The sequence below is a fragment of the Vigna umbellata genome, chromosome 8 (assembly GCF_029865625.1).
Source record: "Vigna umbellata cultivar VRB3 chromosome 8, Vumbellata_1.0, whole genome shotgun sequence".
In the NCBI taxonomy this organism is placed as follows: Eukaryota; Viridiplantae; Streptophyta; class Magnoliopsida; order Fabales; family Fabaceae; genus Vigna; species Vigna umbellata.
The window spans coordinates 37,196,654-37,211,224 of record NC_142172.1 but is presented as its reverse complement, the minus strand read 5'-3'; the positions used below and the strand labels follow the sequence as shown (position 1 = coordinate 37,211,224).

The following is a 14,571-nucleotide window of genomic DNA, read 5'->3' as shown; positions in this document are numbered from 1 at the left end:
TGGTTTTATTCTTGACTAGAAAAGCAAATAAAAAATTATGTGGATGATCAAGACTAAAATAATAATTTAAAAGAATGACGAGATCGAGATATTAAAATTTACAATAAATATTATAATATTATTTATTTGTTTTTAATTTATTATAACATTTTATTTTAATAGTGATTAATTACTAAATGAATCATCACTCATATTTAATATAAAGAAAAGTTAACTTAGAAAATATAAATGTTATTATAGTTATGCAAAAATAATTATAACACTAATATATATATATATATATACAACATCCTATACTATTAAGAGTGATAATCAAAAGCGTAATAGAATCTTTCAAAATCAAAATACATGAAAATTAAATCCTATGCTTCAAGATCATCTCATCGGTCAATAAAAATCTCTTCATATTTTACACCAAGGTGATAATAGCAAACAAGAAAACAAACAAACATATAAACAAGATAAAATGGTAAGATAATATACTAAAAGAACATTTATATAATTGAATTATAGATGTTAACACACAAATACAAGTATATCCAACAATCCTAAATCATACAATAACTAATTATAAACTTGACCATATGTATTGACCATATGTATTGATGTAAACTCTAATGAGTTATGTACTTGTGGTGGCCTCTATTGCTCTATAGAGCCATTGATGAGTTTTACCCCTACCACACACAAGGTTGGTCTATTAAGGCATTAGACCAAGGTTAAACCCCTAGACTAAGACCTTCTGTTCCTCTCACCACATACCTCACCCTTATCTACTTGAGATATTAGATGATTATTAGAGTGTCAGGATAACTCTCAATATGAAATCCTTACATCAATAAATACACCATTTAACACACCAATCATCCATGGATTAGTACCAAACATTCACATGTCATGTTTCTAAACCAACCATTGATTTAATTTTCACATAATCACTCATATTAAACTCACGATAAGAAACATATACAACCTTAGTTAAAATCTTGGTATTTTCGCTCAACCACGAGCTCTGCTTGCTTAGCGAATAATACTTGACAACTCATTCGCTCAGCCACCAAATAACTTGCTCAACGAAAATACTACTGGAACTTTCATATCTAAATGCTCTCAAAAGTCACCTAACAATTATATTTTCGCTTTGTGAGTGTCAAGTTAGTGAACTATTTGACTTTGGTTTCATCTAACGAGATTTTTCTTGTCCAATAACCACTAAGTCAGTAGCTCCCTGATATTAATTTCGTCCAATGAGCATATACTCGTCTATCGAATCTGCATAATTTTGCAGAACAAAATTATGCAGATTTGTTCCATTCCAATCTTGTAGAACTAATATAACACTAACCACAGATGTTAAAATAAACCAACAATGAGACTATACACAATTCAATGATTCAATTCACCTTAAATGAAATCTCAATCATATAACAATATTTACATTCCAACATACAATCATTAAGAAGATTTAAAATTACTAACTCAATTTCACAAACCAACTATCATACAAGCATACAATAGTCAATTATAAGTTGTGTATCAATTAAAATCAAAGTAATTTAGCTTTCCTTATTTGTAAGAGGATTAAATAGTTCTAATGGTCCTAGAACGACTCCAACAACTCAAAGAATCCTATATGCTCCTACAAATCATGAAAACACGATGAAGATTATCGTTAGTACCACTTAACAAAGAGTCCTATAGGGAACTCAGATGACACATGCAAAGATGAGAACATCTCACATGTACAAACTAAAAAAATGGATAGAAACTAACTTACTCTTATGCAAGAACTGATCAGACTTGAAGACTTCGCTTGAGTGATCACTCAAGTACTCTCTGATTGTATTATGGTTTAAAACCTTAAAAAGATAGTAAATGACTCTTAAAGAATAAGTTATAGAAAGATAACATTTTTTAAGATAATAAAACTCACTTAAATAAAATATGCTTAAACTTTTAATATTAAAATAAATGAATCTCATTTTAAATTTAATATTAAAATAAATGAGTCTCATTTTAAAACCTTATTTTATAGACTCTTATTAATATAAAAGAAAATTAAAACGTAGATAAATAATAGTAATATTAGCCACAATTTGAGAGAACAAGAGTTAAAATTTGAAATGAAAAAAAAATTAATAATAATTAAAAATTGTTAACAACAGTCTCTTTAACTTTCCTTTATAATTTATCAAAAATTACAATTTTGATTAATCAGAACTCAAACGATTTAAATTTTACTTGTATCAAAGATATTATTAAAAAAGGATGGTTAATGGGTGTTTATTACTTGAACCGATGCTAGTTTATTTTTATAAGCTACCCAACTAGTTTATAAAAACTAGGTTAGCTTAAAAGTGATCATTTTTTTAACTTTTCATTTTATCCTCAATGATTAATTTAAAATATATTTTTATCCATTTTCTTTTTAAAAATTCAAATAACACATTCTATGTTATGAAGTAGTTCATTAGCTAATATTTTCAATTCAATAAACTAGCTTACACTGTTCCAGTAACTAGTTTTTTACTGAGAAAAATGAGATTCAAAGACATAACTTTTAACAAAATATAAAAAAAAGGATAAAGTAAATAATAAGATTGCATGACTAATGTAAGAAGTGTGTGGATTTTTGAATGTATTGCTTTATTTGATGGAACAACATCATGTTACACTGTTACAGCAGTTATGTTCTCCACTACACAGCATCTATGTGCATTAAAAGCAAAGGTGGATGAATGTTACTTGGCCCAGAGAAAAGTGATCTTTATACTTTGTTTAGTAAAGAGTAAAGTGTGCAAGCGATGGTTGTGGCCAAGATATTTGATGTTAGAACTAAAGGAAGTGAAGGATAAATGCGCCCTACATCTTTTCTTATAAGAAGCCCTTCAATTATTGGATAGTTGAAAACAATGATATAAGATGTAAGCAAAAGCTGTATGGACATCTGGTCCCAATTTCCCACTGATACCACTCTGTATATGCCCGCTATGAAGCAAGATATGTTGATGCTGAGGAGTGCAACCATTGGGACCAGAAACATGTTTGATGTTCTAAAGTCATATTTGTCCATTTGGTAAAGCCTAGTCTGTTCCTCATCCTCAACTTTATTGGTTGGCAAGAAACTAGCATCTTTCAAACCAAATTTCTTCAGTAGAGCATCCAAACATCCATATAGATGAGATGTGATTGATACAATCATCCACATCCTTTGTTCAATTATCCATTTTCTGAATGTTCCTCCAGTTGAAAGCACTTCAAAAATGTGCTTGGTGAGAACTGATAGAGGGATAAACAGAAAAATGAAGAAAAATGGGTCTGAGACCTGACACACAAGTAAAATCATGAGAGCTGTGTTTCAGTATTTGAAAGCTAATGTAATGAATTCAAGAAAAAAATGAAGGCATAGGAGGAACAGGCTTAATTGTTACCTTTGGGTACAAAGGAATTCCACTTATCAGACAAAGCTGAGGGACAATTGCTAAACACCAAAGGGGCAAGCAATAGAGAGGGAAATATGTTAGTTGTGCATAACAAAGACTCTGAAGTAGAGACATCCTTAAAGGCCCACATATAAGAGGGCAAAACCTGCTTAAACCAATATCAAGCAGTCCACAGTACCATCTGGTGCCTTGAACTAGTAAATCATTCAAATTAGTGGTACCATTTCCTAGAAACTGTGCCTGTGGTGGATCACACAACACTGAATTCCAACCATTGCAATTCAATATGAATCCGGTGTGAACATCTTCACATACTGTACCATACAGGAACCCAACCTGGAAGCATACTCCGAAAAAAGAATTGCATTGTTTAAGCTGGATACATGAATTAAGCTATATATGCTTGGATTATAAAATATCTCCATACCTCTTTACCCCATTGAGTCCCAATTTCGTAGTTACAAGAAGCCAATAGAAGAGTCTCCTTTAAAGGCAATGTACGTCCAGCTGTGACTGAATCTGTAGTGCAGTTTTGGTTTAAGGATTTCATGAACTCATTGGATGTGCCAACATATTGTTGGAGTTCAAGTTCAGTGTCTAACATCCAAAACATAAAATTGTATCAGTATGCAGTGTGTGCCTATGTATGTATATGTTCATTCCAAATGACAAAATTTCAATAAACAAATCATCATGCTGCACACCTTTGATTTTGTAATTTCCATATAGTGATTCCCTTTTTATATAGAAGCCTGTGCCAGACAATACCGGTCCCATGAGCCCATCCATACCTTGCCATAGAACCTAGGTAAAAGCTTGGTTAGAGACAACGTTGTTTTGAAGATATAGATTCTACACAATGATAGATATCTTGTACTTTATATGCTGATCTGTGCTGACTGTCATATATGTCGTTCTTGCTTATGTTGTGATATTTCTGAGGAAATTGAACAAAAGCAAGTGAATGAGATATCTCGGGATTAAGGTGGAAACACAATGCTTGGCGTGCTGAAGCTGGGCTATTGCAGAACATGTCACAATCCAGCATTAGAATGTACGGAGCATTGCTTATGACAGCAGAGACTCGGTACTGCAAGAACATATACATATTTAATAAGTATTCAAATATCTTATTACAAATCTGTAAAGCTGCTTGTGACTGGTCACTGTATGCCCATGTCTTCTTTAATAGAATATTCAGATCTTTGTGTTACATATGTTTGTCAGTTTTTTGTAAATTGAATCAGTGACAGTATCGAGATTTTAGTCCTGTTCAACTCGTTCCAATAGGTTGAGTCGCATAATTTTGTCCCTAGAAACTTTAATAATAGTACAGAGAGAGAGATGTAGAGAATCTTACAAGGGAATTGAGGGCCCCGGCTTTGAAATGGTGGGGATGAGAAGGCTTTTTCTCACGGGAAACATAGACAAGGAAAGGCAATTTCACCTGCTCTATTTCACTGCTGCTATTCTCCTGTATCACCTGCCATCATCAGTGTTTGTTCTGATAAGTTGGGTAATTGGATTTTCTAATGAAAATTGAAAGGTAAACCTGGTGCCATATGCAAACATGATTTTTGTTGTAATATCACTGCAATTCACTGAAACAGATGCTGCTCAAAGAAAATTAGCCATTTGTTGTAATATCACTGCCATCATCAGTGTTTGTTCTGATAAGTTGGGTAATTGGATTTTCTAATGAAAATTGAAAGGTAAACCTGGTGCCATATGCAAACATGATTTTTGTTGTAATATCACTGCAATTCACTGAAACAGATGCTGCTCAAAGAAAATTAGCCATTTGTTGTAATATCACTGCCATCATCAGTGTTTGTTCTGATAAGTTGGGTAATTGGATTTTCTAATGAAAATTGAAAGGTAAACCTGGTGCCATATGCAAACATGATTTTTGTTGTAATATCACTGCAATTCACTGAAACAGATGCTGCTCAAAGAAAATTAGCCATTTGTTGTAATATCACTGCCATCATCAGTGTTTGTTCTGATAAGTTGGGTAATTGGATTTTCTAATGAAAATTGAAAGGTAAACCTGGTGCCATATGCAAACATGATTTTTGTTGTAATATCACTGCAATTCACTGAAACAGATGCTGCTCAAAGAAAATTAGCCATTTGTTGTAATATCACTGCCATCATCAGTGTTTGTTCTGATAAGTTGGGTAATTGGATTTTCTAATGAAAATTGAAAGGTAAACCTGGTGCCATATGCAAACATGATTTTTGTTGTAATATCACTGCAATTCACTGAAACAGATGCTGCTCAAAGAAAATTAGCCATTTATCCGTAAATACTTAAAATAGGGATGAATCAATTTTGTGATACGCTTGTGGTTCAAGCACTAATTAAGCCTAACATACAATTTTGAATCTGAGATAAATGAACTATAATTGAGCCTACCAACGCTATTCAAATCAGTCCATTTACAGTTCTTTCACCAAAGGATAATACTGTGGATAACATATTTGTACCTCTATAATAGGTGTATGATTTTGACTTCGTCTGACAGTAGTATCTCCAGAGTTGTCCTGATCTTCTTTTACTCTTTTTATGCCTTCTTCAAAAGCCTCATACTTTTCCTGCAGAAATTTGATTATCAACTATCACTTCCAAAATTCAAAATTTCAGAGAAAATTAACTTCATCTCACACACAAACCCACCTTGATCATTTTCTTGTCTGCAAGAAACTCAAAGCTCACATCAAAATCAACATCATCACTCTCTGAGATAGAAAAGTAAGCCTTGGGGCACCTACATTCTATTTTGTATCTTGTGCAGAAAGGAAGCCACCACCTCGCAAATTTCGAAGCCTCCTTCATGGCATTCAAGGTGACAGGCGAACCCCCATCATCAGAAACATACAGATGCAGCTTCTCTGGTGGGTAATCCAGTGCCATGGCCGATAACAAAGTGTTCATTACGTCCGAAGTGGGTTCCTTAGTGGGGTCTGCAGTGCATATGAACACATCTAGGGGAGGGAGATTGTCATCTTGTGGTAATCGCTCAGGAAACACAGTTCTGGAAATGGGGTGCCAACGAAAAGCTTGATTAAGAATCCAAATGAAGGAGAGAATGATTTCAGAGGCAAAAACAAGAAGCCAAGGGAAGAAAGAGGCTTCTCGCGTTTGTGGATCCTGAAAGAAGAAACACAGCCTATAATAAACCAAGAAACAAAGAGCAGAAAAATGGAGGAGCATGTATAGTCTATTGGTGAGAACCAAAGACTTATTCACATGGGTAACACTGAGAGGAAGAGTTTCCTCCATTGTTCTTCCTTCCTTCCAATGATCTAAAGGTTTAAAGACTGTATCTGTTCTTCTAGTTCATTGAAATATCTGATAGAAAGCATGAAACTTTTCACTGCCCAACTTAGTGTTTATCGGAAAAAAATATTTTTACTTACACTGAAAACATTATCTGAACCAATGACACAGAATTCTGTTAAAATATTATAAAAAAAATCTATTAAGATCGCAATCTAATCGTTTGAATTTGGTACTAGAAAAGTGGGAAACTTTGAACACTTTATGTCATTTTCGCACAACACATAATGAAAAACGTCGTTTATTTCTTCCTGTAACAATCGTTATACGTGAGACTGATGGGGAATTCATGGAAAAAAGTTAAACCTGTCCCCTTTAATTTCTATGGGATAATGTTATGTAATGATTGAGGACATTGTTTGATTTTAATTTAATGAGACAAATGTTACTTGTTGACAGGGTAGTATTGTTTCAGAATGAGGATTTCAATCCATCAGTTATAATACCCCAAGTTTATAATTCAGTACTTTTTAAAATTAATCAGCCGAGAAACTTACGTCTTTTCTCATAAGAGAAAAAATATTTTTCTTTCATAGTTACAGAAGAATAAAGATTAAATAAAAACTTATTATCTATAAATACCAAATGAAGAAGGTAAAAGAAAAAGAGAGAAAAAAGGAGTGTGATAAATTTTTATCAATATACTTCCAGCATGTTACTATAGTAAGAAAAATGAAGAAATAAGATATTCATCATCTTATTTATTTATTTATCTTATTATTATCTTTACTCACTGATTTCATCTTATTTATTAATTGGTTTGATTTAATTTATATTTTTGTTGAATAAAAATATTTCTAATATTATTTTGTTTGTTTGTTCTATTAGATACTAGTACAAAAATAACGTATAACGTCACGCGTTCTGCGTCTAATCACAGAACAGCCATTAGAAATGAGCGGTGACATTTTTGTAAATAATACAATTACGAACGAAGTTTGACGAGCATCATCTTTCTTTCATTTGATACAAATGCATCTTAATTAATTACTTTATGTATGATTTTTGTTTATTTTAACCGATTATTTTCGTGCTTTTTTTCTTCACAGACGCAAGGTATCGTAGAGTTGTAAGAAAGGATAACAATTAATTAAAAAAACAAAAAAAAATTGAAGGTCTAATTTTTTTAATTCGACATAAATTTAACGTATTATGATATGATGTCGTTCGTGAATTCGATATTAAAAACCCAAAATATTCGATGTTATACGCGATTTTTATACTAGCATATATTTATTAGTAAAATGTCCTTAATTTTACTTATTTTTTTATTTTTTATTTTATAATATCTTTGAACTGATTGGATATCATATCGATCCTTTGATTTACAAATAAATCAAAATCGAACAACAAATCTTCAAATCGACATGTTGTCGATTTCGGTTCTATGTCAACTTAAAGAGTTTGGTTAGATAATACTATAACATCCTAATAAATTAATAAAACTATTTCGGGATAATTAACGATAAACATGATAAAATCATGTTTGGATCAAGATTAATTCATGATTAGTACTAGACACATCAACCAATCCTATAAGTACATATAATTATAATGATTAAAAAAATGAGTTTCTTAATATCTTATTTTATGTTTATCCGAAATCGATATAATCAAACACTGACTTCGTCAAAGTGTTTTTTGTAATTTTTTTTAATTTGGACCAATTGAAATAAAATACTAAAAAACAAAGATGATCAATAAATATAACTACCAATAGTGAATAAGAGTGGTCTTATAAGATTATTCTCCATCTTGTAATAACAATCTTTATAAATATACTTTATAAATTCGTGAAGAAATGTTAACCCATATATACCGTGTGAGTTTAATGTTCAAGTAAATAAAAAAGAATCCCTTAAAAGAAAAATACATCAAAAGAGAAAGACATCTTAGATGGGGAAGACCATTTAATCATGGTAAGAACAATATCTATTTATCTCTCTCATTCCTTTGTATATATATTTACTTATTTAAATACCGTTCTATAATATACAAATTTATTTTAATTTTGTTTGTCTAAGATGTAGTTCTTTGTTTTAACGATATCTTTTAGAATCAATTCAGATGTGTTTAAGTGGTGAATTTTGATAATGCTGTTAATTGAGATACAGATGATTGATAATTCTGTGAGAAAAGAATATTATTATTATTATTATTTTAATAAGTTCACGACATACTATTAATACTATACACAGTTATATTTATTTACTTTTTAAGTATTTATAAAACTAAATTGTATGTATTAAGATGGATCTGAATAGGCGAGGGTAAGTTTAAGCTCCAAATTAATAGATTTTTATTATTTTAATCTTTCAATATTATAATGAAATTAATAAAAAAATAGATATAAAAGTAGAATTTAAATTTTAAAAACTACAAGCCTTTTAAAAACGTCCAACCAAAAGAAGAAAAGAGCCATGATGAGTTAGTTTGTCCGTTTTAATCACAGTTAAAATACAATAGTTTAGACTTGAGATAGGGATCAACGTCTGAATGAGAAAGAGAGTTGTGATAAACATTGGCTTAGTTAATTAACCAAGAAAACAGACACAAAATGCTACAGCAGTCGCTCCCCTTTTCTCCAGTCCATTAAAAAGGCTTTCCCTCCGACAAAAAAGGGCTAAAAAGGGAAAGGAAAATACATGCATGCACACGTACACCACACCATGTCGCTTTCTTCGCCGGTGACAACGTTGGCAAACCCATAACCATAATCTCTGATTCTCCCATGAAACTGCTATCACATTAACTATAACAACATCACAACATGCAACGCCACCATCCCTCCCTTCCCTCCCCCTCCCTTTTAACCCAACAAAATGCACTCTCTCTTCCCTTACTCTTTCGCCCCACACTTCTGACACTCCCAACCCTCACCACGCTCACCCGCCGGCATGGGTCACCACACCCGCCGCGAGTCCTACCCTTCCGCCACCTCTTCCCGCTTGGACTACCACGTCCACAGCCAGCGCCGCCCCGACACCAACGCCCTCTCCTGGCCATTCGGCAAGCTCCATGGCCTTGACGATGACCAAGTGAGGGAGACGGCGTACGAGATATTTTTCACATCGTGCCGGTCCTCGCCAGGGTTCGGGGGCCGCCATGCCCTCACGTTTTATTCTAACCATGAGAGCAACGGTAGCGGGGGCGAAGGGGGGAAGACGAACCAGGTGGTGACGAAGCCGATGAGCAGGGTGAAGAAAATGTTGGGGTTGAGGATGGTGAAGAAGAGTCCTTCCCGGAGGATGGTCAGCACTGGCGTTTCCTCCATGCCCTCCTCGCCTGTCGGTGCCCCCGGCAGCCCTCTCTCGGGCTCCGTGCCGTCGTTCAAGCCACGACGACCCATGACGGCGGCTGAGATCATGAGGCAGCAGATGAGGGTCACGGAGCACGATGATTATAGGTTGAGGAAAACCCTCATGCGGACCCTCGTGGGCCAAGTACGTCTTCCATTTTCCATTCTTCATTTGTTTTTCCACAACGTATATATGTGCTTGCATTCAATTGGTGCTCTTTATTTTCTAAAGGATTTCTATGAAGAGTAATGTTGCATGAACACCCTTTATTACAAGCATGCGCATATATAAAGATGTGTATCTCATCCAGCGAAAATTTCATCGAAGATAATCCATTTTCTAACAAGAGATGAATCCACACCATATGAAAATTTCCTTCATTTTGTGGCATATAGTGTGAAAGGGAAAAAGAATAGGATATGTACATGTGATGGAAAAAGAATGCATATATAGAAAGAAACTTGGATAGTAAAGGAAATTGTGAAAAGATGAATTACGGGTATTATTGTCGTATTTTTGTGTATGTTTTATGCAAACATAAGTGTAGTAATACACGTGGTTTTTGTTGTATATAGAATGTGGAAGCTATTGGTCTAAATATTTGTAATTGGTTGTTGGATTTCAGATGGGAAGGCGTGCAGAAACTATTATCCTTCCCCTGGAACTGATACGTCACCTAAAGCCCTCAGAATTCAGTGATTCACAAGAGTACCATATGTGGCAAATTCGACAGCTCAAAGTCCTTGAAGCAGGGCTTCTCCTCTACCCAGCAATCCCTCTAGAAAAGACCAGCACATTTGCCACGCGCCTCAGGGACATTGTAACAAGTGGGGAGTCCCAACCTATAGACGCTGGCAAGAACTCAGACACCATGAGAAGCCTTTGCAATTCTGTGGTTTCTTTGTCATGGAGGACCCACGATGGTACTCCTGCTGATGTTTGCCACTGGGCTGATGGATTCCCTTTCAACATTCATCTCTATACATCTCTTCTTCAATCCATTTTTGATGTCAGGGATGAAACACTAGTGCTAGATGAGGTTGACGAGCTACTTGAGTTGATGAAGAAAACTTGGTCTATATTAGGCATTACCTTGCCAATTCACAATGTGTGCTTCGCTTGGGTGCTGTTTAAGCAGTACGTAACCACTGGCCAGATTGAAGCTGACCTTCTTTGTGCCTCACATGCCATGATGAACGAGGTGGCAAATGATGCTAAGAGAGAAAAGGAATCTATGTATGTTAAGATAGTATCATCAGTGCTGAGCTCAATGCAGAGTTGGGCAGAGAAGAGATTGCTTAACTACCATGAGTATTTCCAACGAGGGAATGCTGGTCAAATTGAAAACCTTGTACCTGTAGTGTTGACAGCCTCAAAGATTTTAGGTGAAGATCTGACATTCACTGAAGGGGAAAGGGAGCAGAAAGGAGGCACAGCCATAGTGGATTACAGAGATCGGATTGATAATTATATTCGTTCTTCCATGAAACATGCATTCGATAAGGTTTGGATATAACCTATAACTTTAGCTTTAGTGTTCCACCCTAGCCAAGTCTTGTAATAATATTGTGTTTCTTTGTCTGTATTTGGTGTAGGTATTAGAGACAGTGAATGCCAAGTCTGCTGAATCTGAAAGAAGGAAAGAATTCAGTGAAGTTATGCTCCAACTGGTTCAGGAGACTGAAGCGTTGATGCTGAAGGAAAGACATCATTTTAGTCCAATTCTAAAGAAATGGCATTCAACAGCAGGTGCAGTTGCAGCAATGGTGCTGCACTCCTGCTTTGGAAAAATGTTGAAGCAGTATGTAAGTGAAGTGAACTCATTGACAACTGAGTCAGTTCAGGTGTTGAAGAAGTCTGGAAAGCTAGAAAAGGGAATTGTCCAAATGATGGTTGAAGAAGCCAGTGAGTGCGACGATGGCGGCAAAACAGTATTCAGAGAAATGGCTCCCTATGATGTTGATTCAATCATATTGAGTCTTCTAGGAAAATGGATTGATGATTCATTGCTCCAAGGCAAACTGTATTTGCAGGCGGCAAAAGATACTGAAGTAAGTTTTGGCTATATGATTCTTATTCCTTCGCAGTGGAAGGACACAAAATGATCACAATTTTGTTTATCAGAGAATATGTATGTAACTTGTAATTTTTTTTTTTTAATGCAGACGTGGAATGCAAACTCCAAATCAGAGTCATATGCACAATCAGCTGCGGAGCTAATGAAATTGGCCAGAACAACTGTGGAAGAATTCTTCAAAGTTCCAATTGCAATTACAGAAGATTTAGTTCAAGATCTTGTTGATGGATTGGAAAACCTCTTCCACGACTACATGAAGTTTGTTGCTTCATGTGGTAATTAGTCTGAATTCATAAATAACTACTTACCAACTATATTATAATAACATGAAGAATTTATACACAGTTATCAATATATCATAATGATAATAACTGTCACTATAGAGTAATATAGTTTGAATTGTATGGTTTTGGTTTTATCTCACAACACTCTACCCTCTTCCAGGTTCGAAACAGAGTTTCATTCCCATGCTTCCCCCGCTGACCAGATGCAACAGCGATTCAACGTTCACGAAACTGTGGAAGATGGCTGCTCCATGCAGTGCTGGTTTTGAAGCTCATCTACGAAACATTAATGGAAAACATGAAAGTCAGAAGCCTCGGCCATCCACTAGCCGTGGAACACAACGCCTCTACGTTCGGCTCAACACCTTGCATTATCTCCTTTATCAAATTCATTCTCTTGAGAGAACAATCACCATGAACCCCGGAGTTATTCCTTCAAATCGCCTTCGCTTTGCAAGCAACCGCAAGAGTTCTGGTTCATTCTTTGAATCAGTGAACTTATCCATTCTAGTAGCCTGTCAACATGTCTCAGAAGTTGCTGCATACCGTCTTGTATTCCATGACTCAGCCTCTGTGTTGTATGATGGCCTTTACGTCGGTGGTGTTGCAAGAGGGCAAATGAAAGCTGCACTGAGAATTCTTAAGCAGAATCTGACACTAATGACTACAACTCTAACAGGTAAGGCTGAACCGTTGGCATTGAAGGAAGTGATGAAGGCCTCGTATGATGCATTCCTTATGGTTTTGCTTAGTGGTGGAAGCTCACGGGTGTTTAGCCGATATGACCACGAGGTAATCCGAGAGGACTTTGAGAATTTGAAGAGAGTTTTCAGCAACAGTGTGGAGGGGTTGATAGCAGAGAATGTGGTCGATGGAGAGGCTGCAGTGGTGGAGGGAGTGATTGCATTGATGGGTCAAAGTAGTGAACAGTTGATAGAAGATTTAAGCCTTGTGATCTGTACGTCAAGCGCGATAGGTTTGATGGGTAATGGACTAAAGTTGCCAATGCCTCCAACCACAGGAAAGTGGCATAGATCAGATCCCAACACAATCTTGAGGGTGTTGTGCCACAGAAATGAGCGTGCAGCAAATCTTTTCTTGAAGAAAACCTTCCAATTGCCAAGGAGGAAATAAAGACTTTAAGAAGGAAGGAGATAAAGCTGAAGGACAGAGAATCCGATCTGGCAATGCATTTTTTGTTTATGATTCCTACTTTCTAAAACTTATGCTTCTATGGGGAGGGAGCGGGTTGTATATTTTTTTTGGGATATGAGAGGTGCACGGAGCTGGGTTTGGGAGGGGGAGGGAAAAAGGAGGGACCATATATGTGTTTGAAAGCACATAAGCTCCGAAATGGAGAAAAGAACAGTCAAAAGAGCAATGTTTGTTTGATCATTCATGAAAAATTACTAACTTTGACTGAACTCAAGTTCTTGAGCAACGTGTTTCATTCCAAATTATCTAGCACGTTCATCTTCACAAAAGTAATCTGTTTGTATAAAGTAGGGGTAATAATAAGGGTTGGAAAGTATATGACCAGAGAGAATATTTAGTATAAGTTAATTAGAGTATATAAATATAGTATAAGTTAATTAGAGTAAATAAATATATATTTAGGGAAATATTCAATATAAGATATTTATAATTAAGGATATATGCTAGGATAATATACGGAGAGATATTTATATTAAATATAGGGATATTTATATTAAATATTAAATATAAGGATATTTATATTAAATGCAGATATATTCTAGAGAAATATTTAATAAGAGATGGGCGGGAAATAATTAATATAAATAAAGTTAGAGTCTTGAGTTTTGTGACGAACATTATTGTCTTGTGAGGGAGTTTATGCTCTCAAAGTAATTGAAGGAGGTTATGCTCCCAATTATTGTTTATCCTTGTTTATTCAGATATTACCATCAATAAAAAAGATTCATTCATCCACTATCATTCGTTTATTGTTCTGTTACGTGTGAGAGAGTGTGAAAGGTTGTATTTGGCTAGTTTACGTACTCAGGTACGTAACAATTGGTCCGACCTGCCGGATCGTCAAGGGAGGAAACTGCCGGATCCTAATAGAGACGAGTGAAAGACATCATGGAGGGAAGAATGAATGCAG

The 14,571-nt window shown here is 35.0% G+C and overlaps 2 protein-coding genes across 2 annotated transcripts; one reads left to right on the top strand and one right to left on the bottom strand.

The window, feature by feature from the left end:
* Window positions 1-2,629: 2,629 nt before the first annotated feature.
* Window positions 2,630-6,863, bottom strand: LOC124846768 (quillaic acid 3-O-glycosyltransferase CSL1-like). The gene is made up of 8 exons (XM_047324113.2): window positions 6,124-6,863; window positions 5,934-6,041; window positions 4,804-4,926; window positions 4,321-4,533; window positions 4,148-4,247; window positions 3,871-4,040; window positions 3,432-3,779; window positions 2,630-3,325 (listed from the first exon to the last, which is right to left on the bottom strand). The coding sequence occupies exons 1-8, from the start codon at window positions 6,727-6,729 to the stop codon at window positions 2,768-2,770; spliced, it is 2,226 nt and encodes a 741-aa protein (XP_047180069.2). The 5' UTR covers window positions 6,730-6,863; the 3' UTR covers window positions 2,630-2,767.
* A 2,725-nt stretch (window positions 6,864-9,588) lies between these two features.
* LOC124846766 (protein unc-13 homolog) lies at window positions 9,589-13,722 on the top strand. Its single transcript, XM_047324111.2, has 5 exons — window positions 9,589-10,229; window positions 10,711-11,589; window positions 11,681-12,136; window positions 12,251-12,437; window positions 12,607-13,722. The coding sequence occupies exons 1-5, from the start codon at window positions 9,684-9,686 to the stop codon at window positions 13,578-13,580; spliced, it is 3,042 nt and encodes a 1,013-aa protein (XP_047180067.2). The 5' UTR covers window positions 9,589-9,683; the 3' UTR covers window positions 13,581-13,722.
* The last annotated feature ends 849 nt before the right edge of the window (window positions 13,723-14,571 follow it).